At 37.7% G+C, this 20559-nt stretch overlaps 1 protein-coding gene across 1 annotated transcript in view; it reads left to right on the plus strand.

Annotated features, from left to right (window-relative positions):
* Positions 1-17587, plus strand: part of Cpe (carboxypeptidase E) — a 116802-nt gene extending 99215 nt beyond the window's left edge. Inside the window, exons 4-9 of the mRNA XM_076853647.1 lie at positions 3915-4032; positions 5210-5392; positions 7723-7862; positions 10033-10132; positions 13945-14063; positions 16792-17587. Of these exons, the coding sequence (XP_076709762.1) occupies positions 3915-4032; positions 5210-5392; positions 7723-7862; positions 10033-10132; positions 13945-14063; positions 16792-16890 (759 nt within the window). The 3' untranslated portion in view covers positions 16891-17587. The remainder of the gene's footprint in view (positions 1-3914; positions 4033-5209; positions 5393-7722; positions 7863-10032; positions 10133-13944; positions 14064-16791) is intronic.
* The last annotated feature ends 2972 nt before the right edge of the window (positions 17588-20559 follow it).

Below are 20559 nucleotides of genomic sequence, written 5' to 3' on the forward strand. Positions count from 1 at the left end.
TACTCATTGGTCAGATCAATCACTGGATTTGAATAAATAGAGAATGAAGGATGTACATGGTAGAGGACCGAAAACAAATTTAGCAGCAAAATAAAAACTTTTGAACAAAATGTTATGGAAAAATTTATGTTAGATTCATACCATATAATACTAATACCAGGTTGGCGCTGAGCTTAAAAATATAAATTCATTATAAAAATGTGCATTATAGAATTTTAAATTTAATTTCTTTTAAAGTTATTTTTAGATTATTTTAATCAAAAGTTACACTGGATCTAGTTTAAACTACTTGAACTTTAGAAATAGATGTAATTATGTATAAAAGTTTAGTATATAATGAGGGCAGATTTCAGATCAATGTGGAAAGGATTATTTTATTGACTCGAGACAGATCCATCTCACAAATAGCAGAGGTCAAAATAAATCCTAGATGCATTCAACTTAAATAATTTAAATATAAAGTGTAGTAGACCAGTAAAAAAGAACTTTGGCAGATATGTAATTTTTTTCATTTTTTAAAAATTTGTTTTAATTAGTTACACATGACAGTACAATGATCTTGACATATCATACATTTGAATCAGATGGGGTATAATTTCTTATTTCTCTGAGTATACAGGTTGCAGAATCACATTGGTCATACAGTCAAGTATATACTTACAGCAATAATAATGTCTATTTTATTCTCCTGTCCTTCCTATCCCCCCTTCCACTCCCCTCCCCTTCCATCACTTCTCTCTACCCAATCTAATGGATGAATGGATAAAAAAAAATGTGGCATTTATACACAGTGGAATATTACTCAGCACTAAAAAATAACAAGATCACGGCATTTGCAGGGAAATGGATGGCATTAGAGCAGATTATGCTAAGTGAAGTTAGCCAATCCCTAAAAAACAAAGGCTGAAAGTCTTCTCTGATATAAGGGGGGTGACTCAAAATGGGGTGGAGAGGAAGAGCATGAGAAGAAGATTACCACTAAATAGGGAAGAGAGGTAGGAGGGAAAAAGAGGGAGAAGGGGAGTTGCACAAAAGATGGAGGGAGACCCTCATTGTTATACAGAATACATGTATGACGATGTGAGGAAAAAACAAAAACAAAAACAAAACAAAACAAAACAAAAAACAGATATGTAATTTTTGAAGGGGACAGAACTTTTAAAATTCCCTTTGTAGAAATAGGCATATGATGGTCACTAAAATTACTGTTTTGTAATTATGAATGAAATGCAAAAGCAAAGGAAGAGACCAAAAGAAAAGGTCAGTAAATTTCATGTTATCATTCATAACATAAATCTCTTTATGGTCTGCATTTTAATTACAAAATTTGTAAGGTACATGGCAAATTTGAAAAATATGTGTAATATATAGTAGAGGTTTTTACTGAATAACTATTACAAATTAATAAGGTATACATTTCATTAGAAAAATCAGTTAAAACATATATAAATGTGTCATGAAAGACTAAATATAAATTATCAATTAATACATAAAAACTTTCTCTGGCTAATTAAAATTTTTGTTATTAATCAGAGTGCCAAACTTAAAAAAAAACAGAAATGTGCTCTTGGTAAGAGTGATTAGAGATGCAAGGTTTAATATGATGTTGATGATTACATTGCTGTAACTTATGGGGAGGCAATTTGGAATATTTTTTAATTTAAACAGTGTTAGTCAAAAATAAAATTTTATTTAAACTTTTTTTTTTAAGCAAAAATTGTGTTTAGCTTTTGATCAAGTCATTTTATTTCTAGAGATTTCCCCCAGAAAAGTGTAGGTCTGCACAAAGGGTTACTATAAGGGTATTGATAATATTTAAAAATTTTTCATAGTAAACAACCCAATACTCAACAATTAGGGATTAATAGTGCTAGAGTGGTAGTTGTGCAGCTAAAACTGGGCTTGAGGCCAGGCTCCACCATTACCAGTTGAGTAACATCATGTTGTTCCCTAACTTCTCAGTATTTCAATTTACTCATTTATAAACGGGGGAAATGTAGTCCCTATCTCTTTGGGAGGGTGTGGGAATTCAATGTGTCATATAGAAAGTGTTTAATATTTATATTTTTTAAAAGTATTTAACATTATTTAAAAAATGTTATTGATTTTATTTATGAATGCTAGATGCACGCATCAGATAATTACTACTCAGCCGTTAATATATTATAGAAAGGTAATCAGTCATATGAATGGTATGTTATTTTTTGTTGAGCAGAAAAAAAAAACCACAGTAAATAAAAGGGCATGTAAATGATCACATTTTAAATATTATGTAAGTGGATTGAAAAAGGACCAAAAACACATATAGGAAAGTATTAGCAGTGGCTATTTTTAGATGGTAAACTGATGAAGTAACTTTAATTTTCTTCTTTGTGCTTATTTGTCTTCTCTACATTTTCTACAATGAGAATTAATTTGTAGCAAGGATAAAACACACCAACCAAATAACTGATAAAACCAACGTCCCATTCTATTTTTGATTGACAAATAATTGTGTGTATGTGTGTGTGTGTGTGTGTGTGTGTGTGTGTGTATGTAAACATGGGAGATATAGATATGGTTCAGTGTGGCCATTCAATACATGCAAATGAAGTATAATGGTCAAATTAGGGTAATTAGCATTTCCATTTCTTTAAACATTTGTCATTTCTTTGTCCTTCAAACTCTTCTAGTTAATTATGAAATATATAATAAATTGGAACTATAGTCACCCTACTTTATTGTAGAACATTAGAACTGATTCTCCTATGTAACTCTATTTTGGTATCTGTTGACAACACCTATTCTAAATCACACTTTCCTATAATTATGTGAAAAAAGGACAGTTTTAATACAGTAACACTAAAAATATTGTGGGGCTTATCAGTTCATAGCCTGGATTTTGAATCCTTAGCCATGTGAACTTGGACATGTTGTTTAACACATCCAACCATCAAATTCCTCTCTATGAAGTGGGTATGCTGTGAAGCTCCATAAAATAATGCACGTGAAAGCCATTCTTAAACAGAACAGAGACATACAAATGCAAGATCTTTTTATAGCCATCAAATGCTATTGCTGTTAGATTTTTCTGTCCAAAAGAACAGTATGGATCACATCTCTGTTAAAAGCTTTTCTTTTTATCAAAGAAGTACTTAGAGTTTAATAGTCTTTTTTGCTGCTATTAAAAACTCATCACATAAAAGTATCAAGTTTTTGGCTGCAGATTAATTCTTTGGTATAAATTTTTTTCCCTCTTTTGTTTTGCTTCCAAGTTATGAGGGACTATAAATCATTAAAAAGACAACATGAATTCCTGAAACTGTTGCCTTTGTTTCAAATTTAAGATGAGCATTCCGAAGTAAACTGATGTTTTATAGTCGGCTCTGCAAGAAACCAAGTACAATAGGAGGACAATATTTGAAGTAGTTGAAGGAAATTGGAAAAATAGTAAGCAAAAATTGAAATTGGAAATAAAATCTCCCACACGTCTGAACCACCACAGAGGTTGAATCTTGTTCTGTGATCCAACCATTTTTTTTTTCTCCTTGTCTTATTTTTAACTGTTAATCATGAAGACCCATGAGCCATTACAGATCACATGATGTCCCCGAGTGATTTGCCTGCTTTGCCTGCTGTTTTCCAAGCTACAAAGAGAGAAAACTGGCATCCCACAAAAGTAGAACTTTGAAGAAAATTTAAATGTGATTGAACTACTTTTTTTACAAGTCTGAGAAGGGCCTAGGGAATGCTGCTCTTATGGGAACTTTAGTTTTTCTATGAAAACAGCCACAAAGTGGCTCAATATGAATAATTTTGAGGGTTTTTTTTTCTTTTCTTTTTCTCTTTCTTTCACCTTTTCTGTCTTTTCTGTCAAGTGATCAACCAATGATCATCAAATTAATACTCATTTTAATCTCTAATCTTGAATACAGCTTGCCCCTGAGACCAAGGCTGTCATTCACTGGATCATGGACATTCCTTTTGTGCTTTCCGCCAATCTCCATGGAGGAGACCTTGTCGCCAATTATCCATACGACGAGACTCGGAGTGGTAGGTATCCCTCCTGCTTCTCTGAGTGGTTTAAGGCTTACTACTACCCTACAAAGGGTTTAGAAGATGACTTCTGGAGTAGTCTTGTAAGCTACCAGTCATTAAGTAGTTTTGCCGATAGAAATACATGTGTTTAACATACAGATTCTATTTCACGTAGTGCTGGTATACTTGGCAGAAAAGGACTTAAGAGAACACTTAGAGAAGAGAAAGGGAGAAGACAGAAATCATGAACTTGGTTTAATCCTGGCTCCTGGTAAAATGGAGAGATTACAGAGGTCATGTAATTTTGTGCACCAGCCTAAAAATGGAAGCAGTCTCTGGTCCTTCATCAGGGACCATGTACATTTTTTGCACATCCCTTGCATTTTTTCATTGGATTCATGTTGGAGGGTGTCAGGAAGGGGAAGTGATCCTTTGTTTTCTTCTAACTAGTTATAGTTAAGCTTCAGGCAAGGCACCCTTTAACCAGATAGACAGTTTCAGCTTAATTTTTCTTGCTTCAGGAAATTTCCTGCTTTGGATCTAGTCTTAGGAACCCTTGAAGAGTAAGCTCTTTGTAAACAAAGGATCAGGATCTTAGATATTAGAAACTTTGAGATTTGAAGAAGGCCTGGCTAAAAAAAACACTGTAAAATATACTTAGAGATTTTGTGATTTGTCAATAGCTGGGAAACTGGTAGGCCAGGCATATTTATAATATAGGAGTAAGAATACATGGGATCAAAATACCTGATATTTGCTCATACAACACATATAGGGGATTTAAAAAAAAAGAATTAAAATCGAACACTGAATAGCATGTGTGAGCATGTGTGGTTCATAGTGGCTATTAGGTTGATATGGGTGCATATTTGAAATGAAAAATTTAAACAATGGAAATCTTGCTATTCTCCCAGGTCCAATCTTCTGTAACCATATCACCTTTTTCTTGTGAAGTTTCAGTTCATAAGTAGCATGTTCAGTCTAACTGATTTCTACATTTTTTTTTTTTTTGGTGTTAGGAATGGAAATTACATAACTAAGTGTAATTGGTAGTTAAATCTTCACCTCTTCCCCGTAGCAATGTAGCTATAAAATACATCTGCAATAGCTCAACACCAAATTACTTTTCAGAAAACAAGTGGTGCCTTTTGATCTGTGTCAAATCCTTCCGTCTCTTGGATTTATTTTCTAGGTAGTGCCCATGAGTACAGCTCCTGCCCGGATGATGCCATTTTCCAGAGCGTGGCTCGGGCCTACTCTTCTTTCAACCCGGCTATGTCTGACTCCAACAGACCTCCCTGTCGCAAGAATGACGATGACAGTAGCTTTGTAGATGGAACAACCAACGGTGGCGCTTGGTACAGTGTACCTGGCGGTGAGTTTCCATTTTGTTCTCTGATTATGATATCGACTTCCTTAGATTTACAGAGCGATTTCCACCTAGAGACTCTTCAGTCTTCTTCAGTCATTAAGAAGTAGGCAGAACCCCTGATTCCTCCATTAATTATGCATGAATAATATGTAATTTTGTTCTTGTGGATTTAAAAAAAAATCAAGATGCTAAATAAAGAAAACAAACTGAAGTATTCAGTGGGAAAATATAACTTGAATATTGTTAATTACTCTATTTTTCAAGTTCAGGCTTTAGGTAATAAGGTAGCATCCTTATCACAAACGAGTCTTGCTTTTACAATAGATAAATGTGTATTTTAGAGGGCATCCTGTGGCCTTTAGCACATCTTGGTGCATACATCTTTTAATTTTTTTAAAATGGTGGGCTAAAGAGACTATGTGACATGGATTATGTAGTTTATACTCACTAGTGTAATAAACACTATCAGATCAGGTAGGGTTTAGTCTGCAAAGAGAGAGAAGGACCTGTGAAGGAAATCCCTTTTTGCCCGTCAAGGCAGCTTCCCTTGTCCCAAGATGAACTTACAGAGTTCATATTTTTGTGACCACCCAGAAGACTAACAGTTGTAGGCTGCTACTAGCCTCGACCAAGGATGAGGGTGAGATGTAAAGATATTGATACTTTTTTTTTTCATTTTGCCTAAGAAAATTTTGCTGTGGCCCAACCTGGAAACAAAAAGAGAATTAGGGCAGCATTCAATGACTGCAGGGATTTGTTAGATTTGTTTAATTTCATTGCATTATGCCCTGAGAAAAATATTCTTCCTGTTGTTTTTTTTTTTTTCTGGTATATGTTGATACTGTTTTTATTTACGGTTTGCATTTGACCAGACCAGTTGTAGTACTTTGTTCTTTTGTAACTTGTGGACAAAGGTCTATGTCAGACTTAGGATTTAGAATAAATCAAATACATCAGATGGGAAGTAAAATATACATCAGCTTTCATAAAAATTTAGCAATTCCTTGTGCAGTCACTTTTGAACAAATATATACAGTCTATACAATATCAGATAAACTATATTAGTAAAATACTGATGATCATATTAGCATTGCAGTAGCAATGATAATAATATTGGTATTAGTTAATGCTTATGTTCCACAGTAATCAAACGGTCAAAGGAAGCTTTGATGGTTTTAGTTCTCTACATAGTGAATAAAATCAATGTCTTGGGTGAGGTTTTCTAGAAGCAGAGGCTGAGACAGTGGTTTGGATGTTTATTGAGGGAATATACTTTAAGAAAATCCTTAGGGAAGCAGAGAAAAGGAAAGGATAGAGCTGAACAAGGATGTCTCAGGTGAGGTGTAGCCTTGGCCAAAGCCATTGGGAGAAGGGTCCAGAGCAAAAATCACAGGCAGGGGTCATCTTTTTCTGGTAAGGGTACAGTCTTTGGTGACTGCATACCAGTTAGCCATTGGTTGTGTGCTGCCAGAAAGAAGTGAGGGTGAGAAATGGGAGAGTGTAACCTTCCAAATTAGGTGGCTCCTATCAAGCATTCTCCAGGAAAGGGGAGTAGCCTTTGTGAACTCCTAACAGCCCACACTTATAGCAGCTTGAGGTGGGTGCCCTGGCTCCATAAAAGTGATCTGGTGGGCACCAACAGTATCCACTATTAATATGAATTAGATTTAATTTCAATGAAAATTATCTGGATACAGAATCTTTGGTGAGTTATGAAGTATCATTAAAATTTCAAAACCTTTATATGGACACTGAATGATTTTTGAATTAATATATAGTACATTATCAGGATTCCTAGTCCCTCAGGTGTACACTATGGTACTGGTTGGACATAAGGAAAGAGTAGTATGTTAGATCATCTCACACTCCGTTGAAGGCTTTGAAGGATGTGCATTTCTTTTAGGTCAGTAGGGATCGAGTCATTCACCTTGTCTTTTTTGAAGCCTGTTACAGCAACATGGACCGTGGCTGACATCTGCTTTTGCACTTTGCAACAGCAATGCATTAAGTTAAACAATTACTTATGTAGCCCTTCCAGTGGGGTCCATATAGAATTTTATAGATTTCATGATCTGCCAAAATAAAACACTTCACCTCCTCAGACTGGCCAGCCTCTTGACAATTCCCTCCTCTCTATGGAAGTAGAGTTAATGTATTAATCTTGCAAGTATGTTTTCAGATCCCCTATGGAAGGTGATTTCCCTGTGGTTTCCCAGGGAGCTCTCTCGGATGGCACAGGATGGTACATTTTTATTTAGCTCAGTTTAGCAGAATCGCCTGTGGGTTTTAGCCCCCACATGCATATATTGACGTGTCATTTGTTGCTTCTGCAGGAATGCAAGACTTCAATTACCTGAGCAGCAACTGTTTTGAGATCACTGTGGAGCTTAGCTGTGAAAAGTTCCCACCTGAGGAGTCTCTGAAGAGCTACTGGGAGGATAACAAAAACTCCCTCATTAGCTACCTTGAGCAGGTAAGTAGAGTGTCCAGCATCAAATGAATATTTAGGAGTACTTAGACCTGTGGTGTAATAGTCTTCCAGGAGGAGTCCTGTCCAGGGAGGTCCGTCTGAGCCTTGGTGAAGATGCTGTCATTGGAAAGCAGGTGTCAGTAGATTCAATTAGCCTTTCACCTGTCATAGACCTTGTGGCTCATGACTATTCACTGAGAACTGACCACACTGGAAAATTGTGGAGAAGTGAGCCAAACTCTTGCAGGTGAGGGAAGTCCTAAGATCATGTCCCAACCTGATCTCAGTGGCCCTATGAGGCACCCCAGGAAGGGCAGGACAAGAGTGAGGAAAGGAGGCACTTAGGGTGCACAACGTAAGGAAAAATTCACTCTCAGGGTCACACAAATGTGAGATCAGTTCCTGAGAGTGTCTCCTTCAGTGCCCTGGTGCCTCACTTTTCTTACCCTAGATTCAGCTAGAGGCCAGGTAATAATAATAACAACAATGCATATTTATTGAGCATTTACTATGTATCATTATTGTTATACATGTAATGTCTTATATGTAGTAATTATGTGCCTAGCCTCACGACAACCCGAGAAGGAGGTTATATGACCACCACTATCACCACCATCATCACCTGGGAATTAAATTACTGCTGTGTGTATATACGTGACTGCATGACCAATGTGATTCTGCAACCTGTACACTCAGAAAAATGAGAAATTATAGCCCATCTGATTCAAATGTATGATATGTCAAGATCATTGTACTGTCATGTGTAACTAATTAAAACAAATAAAAAATTATTTAAAAAAATGAAATCAGAGGCTCAGAGAGGTGCAGCAGCTTTTCTGGAGTTATTCAGTTAGAATTTGAATCCAGGTTGTGTGGTTGTGGAATCTCCATGCCGTACCCCCTTTCATGAGTTAATCCTAGATCTGTACCACGGTCACTATGTAATCATTCCAGAGGGATCTGTGTAGAATTTGGGGGATCTCACAACCTGTCAAAATAAAATATCTCACCTACTTAGATTGGTCACCCCTTGCCGAATTCCTCCTCTCTGTAGTATGGTAGGCATTGACATCGGGGCAGTGGTGGTGAAAGATCTAAAGGCTCAGTGTATTGCCTGCAATGCCTTGACCATCTTTAAATTCTATTCTGTATGTGACCACTTAGGCCTAAAGTTAAGTAGAGTGATGTGATTTTACTTGCCAGCAAATAGTCCAGACAAATCTGTTAGACCAATTTGTCAAAAACAAATGCATATATATATATATAGTGGATGTACATATATAGTGTATTTATATTGTATACCTCTTGTGTATATATATTGTATATATGCTATATATGCCATGCACACACATGTATAAGACCACTTCTTTTTTTATTTTAAAGTAAAATTAGCTTCAGAATTGTTCTATGCATGTCATATATTCATACACAATACCTTACCAAGGGACTACTGTGGAATAGGATGACGGGTCCTGATTGAAGGACAACTGCTCCACAGGATTTTTTCAATTAATGGGTTCCTGCTGTGTGTTAGTATACTGGTGTTTTGTTTTGTTTTGTTTTTCCCACAAACAAAGCTAAGAATAATTAACCATGTTAACCCTAGAATAATCTTGGTGGGACTCCCTATAGAACTTCTTCTTTGAGGAGAGCTGTATTTAACTGGATCCTACAAGAGCAAAGTTAATGGAAGAAATGCACTTTTGGTTAGAGGAAGCAAGAAATGCACTTTTGGTTAGAGGAAGCAAGATGGGGCTATTTGGTGTGTTCTCCTCTTAGATATCAAATAATGTCATTTTTCTTACATATTTTTTCTACAAAAATGTTTTGAGCTACTTTTATATTCCCGGCACTATGTTAGGCACTGGGGCTAGTGACCACCCTCTCAAGGCTTCATATTAGTGGGATCAGAAACATGAATATCTAATCATAAGGAAAAATGAAGACTAACTACCAGAATTAACTACAATGGCAGGACACAGAAGATTCCCAAAATTCTCCAGAGAATTATTCCTGGGCACTCACATCAGAATCTTCTAAGGTTCCCAAGTTTCCTGACCTATCATTGAATCATATTCCCTGCAGGGCAGGAACATAAGAAGACACTTAATATAAAACATATCTTTTAGGCCATTTCTAATATGAGATTTTTGGTTGTTCTTGACCTCCACAGATACACCGAGGAGTTAAAGGATTTGTCCGAGACCTTCAAGGTAACCCAATTGCCAATGCAACCATCTCCGTGGAAGGAATAGACCATGATATTACATCTGGTGGGTGTTCTTTGCCATGATCTAGCATTATGTACAAAAGAATGATTTTTTTATTATCATAATTATAACTCATACTATAAGCAACACAGTGAGATGCCTATCTCTTTACACAGTCTCTGCCCAGCTTTGACCTAGGTAGGCTGCGGGAGCAGGTCAGGCACAGTGAAATTATGCTGCGTGTAAAAATCTGAGTGCAGCAGGTGGTGCCCTGTCCTCAGCTGTCACCCAGAGCTGTGAGTTGGTGCTGTCCACTGCCTGAGGTTTGCAGTTAGTTGTTCAGAGGAAAATGAACTAGCCGGAGTTAAGCCACGAGTGGCTTTTCTAAAGAACTGTGAGTTGGGAGAGAGTGAAAAGAGTAGAAGGTAAGGTAACTCCCAGCATATTGTATGTCTCACACATTTCTTTGTTTAACCCTTAAAGTAAATCTAGAGTTATTCAGGATGATACAGGATATTATAAAATCGGGCTGTGATGTTAGTTATTTCTAGGTTTAAAGCATCATCTTCATTTTCGCAGTTTGGAGAATATGGTGTATTTCCCCAGAAGATCTACCTACTCCTGTTATTTATTTATTTATTTTGAGAGAGAGAGAGAGGGGATTTTTTTTTTAAATTTTTGTTTTTTAGTTTTCAGTGGACACAACGTCTTTATTTTTCTTTTATGTGGTGCTGAGGATAGAACCCAGCGCCCCGCTCATGCCAGGGGAGCGCACTACCATTTGAGCCACATCCCCAGCCCTGCTGTTAAATACTTACTCATTCATTTTAGTTGAACTGTTACTTATTGGGATTTTTTTAAAAAAACAATAACAATATTTTTCTAGCCATGAACTTTTAATACTATTTTCAAACCTTATAATTAAATAATCATTGATTTATTTTCCAAAGCATTGTATATCATTACTTCTTTCCTAACTTTCACACTTGTAGCTTGGATTTTTTTTTTTTTTTTTTTTTTTACCTTTAACATTTGTTTTCTAAAACTCCGTTTATTCACTCATCCAACAAATATTTATCAACATCGCACTAAGTACCAGCCTGCCTTCTCAACCAGTGCTCCAGAATCTGTGCCAGAATGCTACTTCCCCTTCATCCTCTTAGTCCTCAGGGAGGGTGGAACTGAGGCATGGATACTCTCTGTCTCCCGGAAACCTCCTCTCTCTGTTATCCCAGGAGTGCCATGTAAATACCATTTTCTCTGTGTTCCATGATTTAAAAAGTTGAGGAAAATCTAAAAGTGGAGAGAATAACTGGGTGGAATGGAATGATTTCTGAGGGTTCTAGGAATCTCCAGCTTTTTGAGGGCAGGGTAATAAGAAGGAGCTAGCAATGAAGTCAAAGAGAGAAATAAAGTGTGTGGTCCTGGAAGATTAGAAGTGTTTCAGGAGGGAGGGAGGGAGTAATAAAATGTGCCAAGTAAGATGATTCTTGAGAGTGAACGAATAGATTTAGCAGTATGGAGAATCTTGACAAAACCTATTTCAGGAGAGCAAGTGGTAGGAGCCTGATTCAAGAGGGTCCAAGAGAGAAGAAAAGAGAGCTTTTAGTGACACAGAATAGTGACAATCGTTCCAGAAATTTTGCATTGAGCATAGAAGATAAATGTTGCACTAGCTGAAAGGAGATTGATCTAGAAGTAGATTGGGAGATGTGGGGATGGGGGCTTAATTTTTTTTTTCTGTTTGTATTTGTTTTCCCAATGAAATAAGATGTCAAGTGCCAAGGAAGAGTGAGGAGGATGAGGATGTGTTAGAGACTTAGGGAAAAGGAGAAAGTATGAACTGACCACAAAATCTTGTTACTCAAAGTGTGGTCTCTATTAGCAGCTTCAGCATCACTCTGGAGGATAGAAACACAGAATCTCGTGCCTCATCCCAGAGCTAGTGAATCAGATTGTGCATTTTGTCAGGTTTCCTGGGTTATTGAGATGCACCTATGTCTTGATACCAAAAGCTAAGTCCTTGTCTCTGTTGCTGATTCAATAAAGAGGACAAGGTTTTGAAAAAAAGGAAAAAGAGGTTTTACTGGTTAGCTAGCAAATGAGAAATGCAGGGGACTCCTGTCTCAGAGATCGAGATTCTCACTGCCAGGGGAACAGTGGGCTTTAAAGAGGGGTTGCAAAGGCTAAACTCCAGGTGTGCCTATCAGGACTCATAATTCCTGTCCAAGTGGTAGCCTTGAGAGACGGCCATTTCTTTGATCCACTGGTACCATCTCCCAAGTCTAGATTTCTTCATTCCTGTGGTCAGTGAGCCAAAGGAAAGATAACTTGGCCTAGGATGGGCAGAATGTTAGTCTTGCTTCCCCTGAAGTTAGGGATGGGAACAGGAAAAAAGAGGAAGGAAATAAAATGTCAGCTTCAGAATAAGCTACCAGTGGTTGAGCAGCAAGGTTTATATTTAAAGCCTGAAGTGGATCCCTGTTACAGAAGTGGTGATTTAGGAAAATGGGAGATTGAATGGGCCAGGGAGGCGAAGAAGAAATATACCATGACTACCTAGGTCTGGTATCTAGAAATTGGAGAAATATCACCACGGGTGTGTGTTTCTAGCCACATGGAGGTAGGGAGTTGGAAATTGTCCAAGGCTGGTGATTTGCTAGGTGTGTATGGCCAAGGGAGGAAAGTGAGTGAGGTGAAGGCATGTGATATAATGGTGGGCCGTGGAACTCAAAATAGGTTGGGAAGGAACCCAGAGGAGTAAAGAAGAATAGATCATAGGTTTCCTTAAAAATTCTCTGGAGACCTTGTTGATAACATGTTTCCTGGAAAGTGCACCAGGCTAACAGATTCTTCTGAATCTTTAGAAATCTAAATGTTTTTGGCCGGGAGCAGTGGCTCATGCCTGTCATCCCAGCAGCTCAGGAGGCTGAGGCAGGAGGATTGCAAGTTTAAAGCCAGCCTCGGCAACTTAGTGAGGCCCTAAAAAACTTAAGGAGACCCTGTCTACAAATAAAATGGCTGGAGATGTAGTTCAGTTGTTTAAGTGCCCCTGAGTTCAATCCTTACTACCAAAAAACAAAAAACAAAACTTAAAAAATAGTAAAAAAAAAAAACTTTTGTGGTATACAGGAGATCCCCCAAAGCAGAATTATCCAGCCAATTTGGATATATTGTCATAGCACCAATGTTGAGAAACGCTGTTGAAGGGAGAAGCTAAGCTTCGTTCTACTTTTCATAAAATTTAGTAAAGGTTGATTTCATAGATAATTTTTATTTTTGTTTTTTTTTATCAATTAATTTTTATGGGTACATTATAATTACAGTGGGATTAATTGTGACATATTTATATATGCACATAACATAATTTGGTAAATTTCACTCCTCAGTGCCTCCCCACCCCCTCACTTTCCTCTACTGGTCTCCCTCCTATAGAAATCTAGATTTCTGACCGTGCCTGTGGGGATTCTGATGAGACGATCTTTGGGCCATAGTTTGGGAAACATTGATCTTCCCCTGAAAGAATCAAATCATGGTGTCCAGGTGCTCTGACCTCACTGCTTTGAGGACTGGGTATATTTTTTTCATCTGTGTGATTCCTGACATGAGTAGAAGATCCACGATCTTAGAAGATTTATTAGACAATTTAGCATTAAGGTCTGTAGAGTAGTTTTAAGAAATGAGACCTGGAGGGAGAGCCTCACACCTCCTTCCATAGAATTTCATCTCATGGCCCACACATTGCCATGTGTCTGCTTTAGAAATGGGGACTCAGAGACGTTGAACTGAGCTGTAGTGAAGATTCCTGGGATGGCGTGATTATGCATTTTGCTTATGCACCTGCCTAGTGGTTTGATGTTCTGTTTTTCCTACAGCAAAGGATGGTGATTACTGGAGACTGCTTGTACCTGGGAACTATAAACTTACAGCCTCAGCTCCGGGCTATCTAGCAATAACAAAGAAAGTGGCAGTTCCTTATAGCCCTGCTGTTGGGGTAAGTGATCATAATAATAGCTAAGGACTATAATTATTATTAAGCTACTAAGACTTCAGCACTCACCATTGTCCAGCATATTTTAAGCGACATATTTAATCTTTATAATATCCCTGTGAGGTAGTTTCCATCCTTGTTATAGCCACTTAACAGATGAGCAAACTGAGGCCTAAAAAAGTTAAGTGATTGGCCCAAGATCTAATTGGATGATTTAACACCATTTGGTGTGAAACTCTATTACCGTTTCTCAACTTTTGAAGAGATTCTCAAGCAAATGAAATAACTTAAAAATATTTAATTTTTTTTTACTAACCTAGGTTTCAATTTAAATGGAATTCTGTTCCCCTTGTCTTTTTATCTCTAGCACCTAGCATAGTGCCTTACTTAATAAGTATTTGAAAAATATGACAGCTGCAAGATAATTTTAGATAGTAACTGACATTTATTAAGAACATACTATGGCTGGGCATGGTAGTGTACATCTATAATCCCAGGGGATTGGGAGGCTGAGGCAGGAGGATCACAAGTTCAAAGCCAGCCTCAGTAAAAGTGAGGCACTAAGCAACTCAGTGAGACTCTGCCTCCAAATAAAATACAAAATAGGTCTGGGGATGTGGCTCAGTGGTTGAGTGCCCCTGAGTTCAATCCCTGGTACTTCCCCAACAAAAAAAGAACATACTACAAGCTTCTATTCCCTACCACCATATTATTATGGGTTAATATCCACATATCAGACAAAACATTCAAATTTGATTTTTGGGATTGGCTTCTTTCGTTTAGCATGATAATCTCCATGGAACATCTATTTACTGGCAGATGCCATACTGTCATTTTTCTTAATGGCTGAGTAAGATTCCATTGTGTATATACAGCACATTTTCTTTATGTATTCATCTGTTGAAGGACATTTAGGCTGGTTCCATAGCTTAGCTATTGTGAATTGAGCTTCTATAAACATTGACATGGCTGTGTCACCATAGAAGCTGATTTTAAGTCCTTTGGGTATATGCCAAGGAGTGGGATAACTGGGTCAAATGGTGATTCCATTTCAAGTTTTTGAGGAATTTTTATACTACTGTCCAAAGTGGTTTCACCAATTTGCTGTCCCACCAGCAATGTATGAGTGAACTTTTTCCCCCACATCCTTGCCAGCATTTAGTGTTACTTATATTCTTGATAACTGACATTCTGACTGGAGTGAGAAGAAATCTCAGTGTAGTTTTAATTTGCATTTCTCTAATTGCTAGAGATATTAAATATTTTTTTTTCATATATTTGTTTACCATTCATATTTCTTCTTCTATGAAGTGTCTGTTCAGTTCCTTTACCCACTTATTGATTGGGTTTATTTATTTTGGTGTCAAGGTTTTTGAGTTCTTTATATATACTGGAGATTAATGCTCTGAAATGCAGGTGGCAAAGAATAGAAATTCATTGGATTAGATAAAGAGGAATGAAGGGAAGGGATGGGGGATGGGAATAGGAAAGACAGTAGAATGAATGGACTTAACTTTTCTGTGTTCATATATGAATACATGACCAATGAAACTCCACATCATGTACAAGCACAAGAATGGGAAGTTATACCCCATGTATGTATAATATGTCAAAATACACTCTACTATCATGTACAGCTGAAAAGAACAAATAAAACATACTATGAGCTAAGCACTGTCAAAAACTGTATCTTATTTAAGTAGAGCTAATTAATTTTGTTAAGAAGGTGGTGGTGATAGTGCCCAAATTTCTAGAGCAGGGTTTAACAACTGTCAAAATCCTATAGGGTGGCCAATACGATTTCCAATCAAAAGGTTTACTTGAGAAACATGTATTATATTTTAGTTTATGCACCCGAATTTTGGGGTACAAATGGTTTATTTTTGCAAACAAAATATCTCAAGTGTTTCAACTGGTGTTTTGATTTTGGTTGTGTCTATGTGTATATTAGGCTATACGAGTATTAAGATCAGGAAGTAAATTTGGGCTACTGAAATCTGGAAAAAAATAATAAACCAGGAACAGGTTGTAAAATGTTCAACTATGACACTCCTTAGTTTTTCTAATATGCTGTCGTCCAAGGAGGTAGTGAGTACATAATCCCATTCCAAAATATTCCAGGGTTCCAGTGGCCACATCAAGGAACTCTTAGTTCCTGGGATGGGAGCCTGAGGTGGACTGGTTTGGGGGCTGCACATTTGGACTTGCCCTTCATTCAGGAGTGTGTGGATTCCCTCCAGACCTGAGGAAGACCCCCACATCCCAGGGAGAGTGGTGTGGAGATGTGTGCATCTGTTAGTTTCTCTAACACATTCACAATTCGGGAAAGCAGGACCTGGTGGTGGACTGTGATACCAGCCTGCTGAACTGTGTTCTGTATTCCCCTCCTATCAGGAGAAAATTCACTGCAGACAGAAGGGGCTTCCTAAATGTCAAAGGCATAAAATTCACTATAGTTACATCTTTTTATGAGTGGAAGAGGCTGGGGAGGGGATTTTTGTTGAACCATATCTGTCCTTAATGCTATTAGATCAATTGAGGCCTAATTGCTTTTTGTTTTTATCTTCTGAAAGTATATTTTGTTTAAATAAAACTTTTAAAGGGTCTACTTTAATTTAGGTGGCTGTATTGAGTGTATTTTATAAACTCTAAAGCTGCTCTAATTATTTTTATTTCAATTTTTAAAAATATGGAGTTTGATAACAACATGTTACTAATTTTTCTCCTTTAGGTTGATTTTGAACTGGAGTCATTTTCTGAAAGGAAAGAAGAGGAGAAGGAAGAGTTGATGGAATGGTGGAAAATGATGTCAGAAACTTTAAACTTTTAAAAAGTCTTCAAACTAGCTGCTTTTAATCTGTCATATAATGTAGTATGTAATGTGACCATTTTATTTTAGATTTTGTGCAGTTAATATTTAACATTGATTTATTTTTTACTCATTTAAATATTAATCAATATTACTTAAATAGACTCTTAGGTAAAAATATAAGAACCTAATCTATTTCATTCTCATATATAGCATTCATTTCCCTACGTATATTACACAAAGGCCTATAGAAGAGATTTAAATAATCTTGCCATTTTAGGCTTAAATGCACTATTCCAGATGTTATTTACAGTTCAGAACATTTTGGGTAGTTCTAGCTTTTAAAAATTAGTGATTTCTTTAATGTAATTGGTGGCAATGCCACAGAATGAATGCCATTGAGAAAGTCAACAGATGAAGCTTGGAGTTGTGAGCACTCTATTGCAAGAATTAAATAGTTCAGTTTAAATTGTCATTTGTCCCTTGTGCTGACTAGCTATATAAGCATGATCCTATTAATGCATTTTTGATGGAAAGAAAATGTATGTTTACCAAGAGGTTTTATGAACAGAATGAAAATTGACTTTCTGCTTGTACTTGTAGGGGCAATATTGTTTTTCTTGTTCAGCCTGTTAACACTCCTTCAGAGTTTAGAGTTTTTCTCTTGGTCGTAGATTGGCTCAGAATTGCTTTGTGAATGAATAAAGGCTAAAACACATCTCCAGGTGTGCATCTTAATTCACTATGATTTTTTGGTCAAAAGTTGTGGTCTCATATGAAAAGCGGTTTTCCCTTGAGAATGTCTTCTCATTTGTTTATCTTCTGCATTTTAAAAATTTATTGACTGCAATATGCCAGGCAGTGTGCAGGCTGTGCATTGCTGTGTTGGATGAAAGGTTCTGATTCTATGGATCTTCTTGTGGACACAGACTTTAAATAATATAAACAAATTAATATGTAATTATGCACTGTGATGAATAAAGTGAAAAGAAAGAATAGGATGTGGAGAGAAAGGATGACAGAATGACTTAAACTGAACTGGATGAGGATGGTTAGGACTTTTTAAAAAAAAAAATATGTGTGAAGTCTAGACCTAAAATGGGAGTGGGTGAGGGCAGTGCAGAGTGACCAAGTATAAGAATGTGTATGTGACAAAGAACCAAACCAATTAAATGGAAAATGAACGAAACAGACACTTTTAAAAGAAGAACTGCAAATGGGAAACAAATGTATGAAAAAAATGTTCAACATCATTAGCAATTGGGGAAATGCAAAGCCAAACTACACAGATTTCATCTCATACCCGTCAGAATGGCAGCCATGAGGAATACAAATAATAATAAATAGTAGGATGTGGAGAAAAAGGAAGAATTTTACACTGTTGGTAGGACTGTAAATTATCACAACCACTGTGGAAATCAGCCAGACCCCACCCTGACTTGTTTACAGACTCTAACAGAGGCTCCCCAAAAGGTTAGGCATGGAGCCGCCATATGGCCCAGCTATACCACTTCTCGGTATTTGTCCTGAAGAATTAAAGTCACCATACTACAGTGATGCATGCATACCCGTGTCTAAAGCAGCACAATTCACAATAGCTAAACTCTGGAACCAGCCTAGGTGTCCATCAACAAATGAATGAGTAAAGAAAATGTGGTATGTACACACAATGGAGTTTTATTTAGCCATAAAGAAAAAAGGAAATATGTCGCTTTCGGGAATATGCATGAACTAGAGGCCATCATGTTAAGTGAAGGAAGCCAAACTCAGAAGGTCAAGGGTCATTTGTGTTCTCTCCTATGCAGAATCTAGAGAGGAAAAAAGGAAAAGAAAGATGAGAATGGAGCTCATGAAAATCAAAGGGAGATCAGTACAGGAAAGGGACCAATGTGTGGGAGGATAGGAGGAGGGAGGAAGTGCTGGGGAGTGACAATGGCCAAACTGTATTGCTACGTTTTGTGCATGTACAAATAGGTGACAACAATGCCGTCATTATGTACACCTGTAAGCGTCAATAAAAAATGTGAAAAACAGTGTGTGTGTGTGTGTGTGTGTGTGTGTGTTGGTATGGTTGATCAATGCTCCAGGTAAAAGTTTTGTTAAAATAGTGTCAACTGCTGTCATAGTAAGCCCCTGAATACATAATGGCTTAGATACACTGAAGTGTGTTTTTTGTTTAGATAACTATACTGGGCAGAAGACAAAGATGAGGTAGCTTTTCTCCATATAGTCTGCGACCTCTTATCATCATTATTATTAATGTTATTATTATTTGTGTGTGTGTGTGTGTGGGGGGAATTGGGGATTGGATCTGGGGGTGCTCTACCACTGATCCTCACTCTCAGCCTCTTTTATTTTTATTTTGAGACAAATCTTTGAGGCTGCACTCAAGCTAGTGGTCCTCCAACCTTAGCCTCCCCAGTTGTTGGGGTTTCAGGCATGCACCACCACCTCTGGCTTCTGGGGCCCATTCTGACAGAAGACCGGCCACCTTCCACCTGTGTGCATCAGTGTGGCGCTGGTGGCCATCTCCCTGCAGCCAATGGGAAAGGGGAAAGTGCCTGGGAGAGACAGTGGGGGGGGATGTTTTCATCGTGGGGTTGGAAACGGTGTACATTACCCATGCTCACATCACACTGCTTAGACTTGGGCTCCTGGCCAAGGGGACTGCGAGGGAGCGTGGGAAGTGCAGTCTAGCAGTGCCTCCGGGTAGGTGAGGATAGTGGACTTTGGGGGATCATTGAAGTGTCTCTGCCAGATGGAAGGAACAGCAGGCAGAAAAGCATTGGGGGAGGAAAGGAGGCTTTTAGATAAAGAATGCTTGGAGGGCAGAGTTGTGAGAGGTGGGAAAGAAGGCCCATGAAGTAGATAGGAACACAATCATGCAGGGTCTGACAGACTGGAATTAAGAGTTTAGGATTTTGTTTTAGAGTCACTGAAGGTTTGTGAGCTTGGAAGGGACATGATCTAATTTATGTGTCAAAGATCATTCTGGCTTCTGTGTAGAGAGTAGAAGAAAGAGTAGAGACCTGGCGGGGTTGCTGGCGTCTAAAAGAGGGGTGGCTTGGACCAGGTTGTGATAGTAGAGATGAGAAGTAGGTGATTTTGTGACATATTTCAGAGGTAGAATGGACAAGTGTTGGTGAGGAACTGGATGTGGGGGATGAGGGAGAGGCAGCTGTCAAAAATGATTTCGTGTTTCTAATTTGAGCAACTGGGTGCTTTCGGGGCGGCGGTGGGGGGGACCAGATTGGGGAAGTGAGAAGAAAATAGCTTCAGTGTAGGAAATGCTAAATTTGAGGTGCTTTTTCTGTGTGTAGAGGTGCTGAGTGGATGGTTGGGTTTGCTACGTGTGAAGCTCTAAAAAGAAATTTGGGGTTGGGGATAGAGATTTGGATATATTGGCATATAGATAAGGTGGCCATATAACCTTTTCATCCACACGGGGGCACTTTTGAGAATGAAAATGGTACACTTAATTATGCTGTGGTAGTAGGTATTATCTAGAACTGTCCAGGGCATGCCTGGAAATAGTCACTTACATATGGGTGATCTTAAAGCTATGGGAACCTATAAAATGTCCTAGGAGGAGCCCATTAAATGAGAAGAAAAGTAGGGTCTGGATTGAGCTTTGAAGAACTTCAAAATTTTTCTCGTGGTGGTTTATATACGACAGAATATTTGTTATGC

This window comes from Callospermophilus lateralis, chromosome 4 (genome assembly GCF_048772815.1).
Source record: "Callospermophilus lateralis isolate mCalLat2 chromosome 4, mCalLat2.hap1, whole genome shotgun sequence".
Taxonomy (NCBI): Eukaryota; Metazoa; Chordata; class Mammalia; order Rodentia; family Sciuridae; genus Callospermophilus; species Callospermophilus lateralis.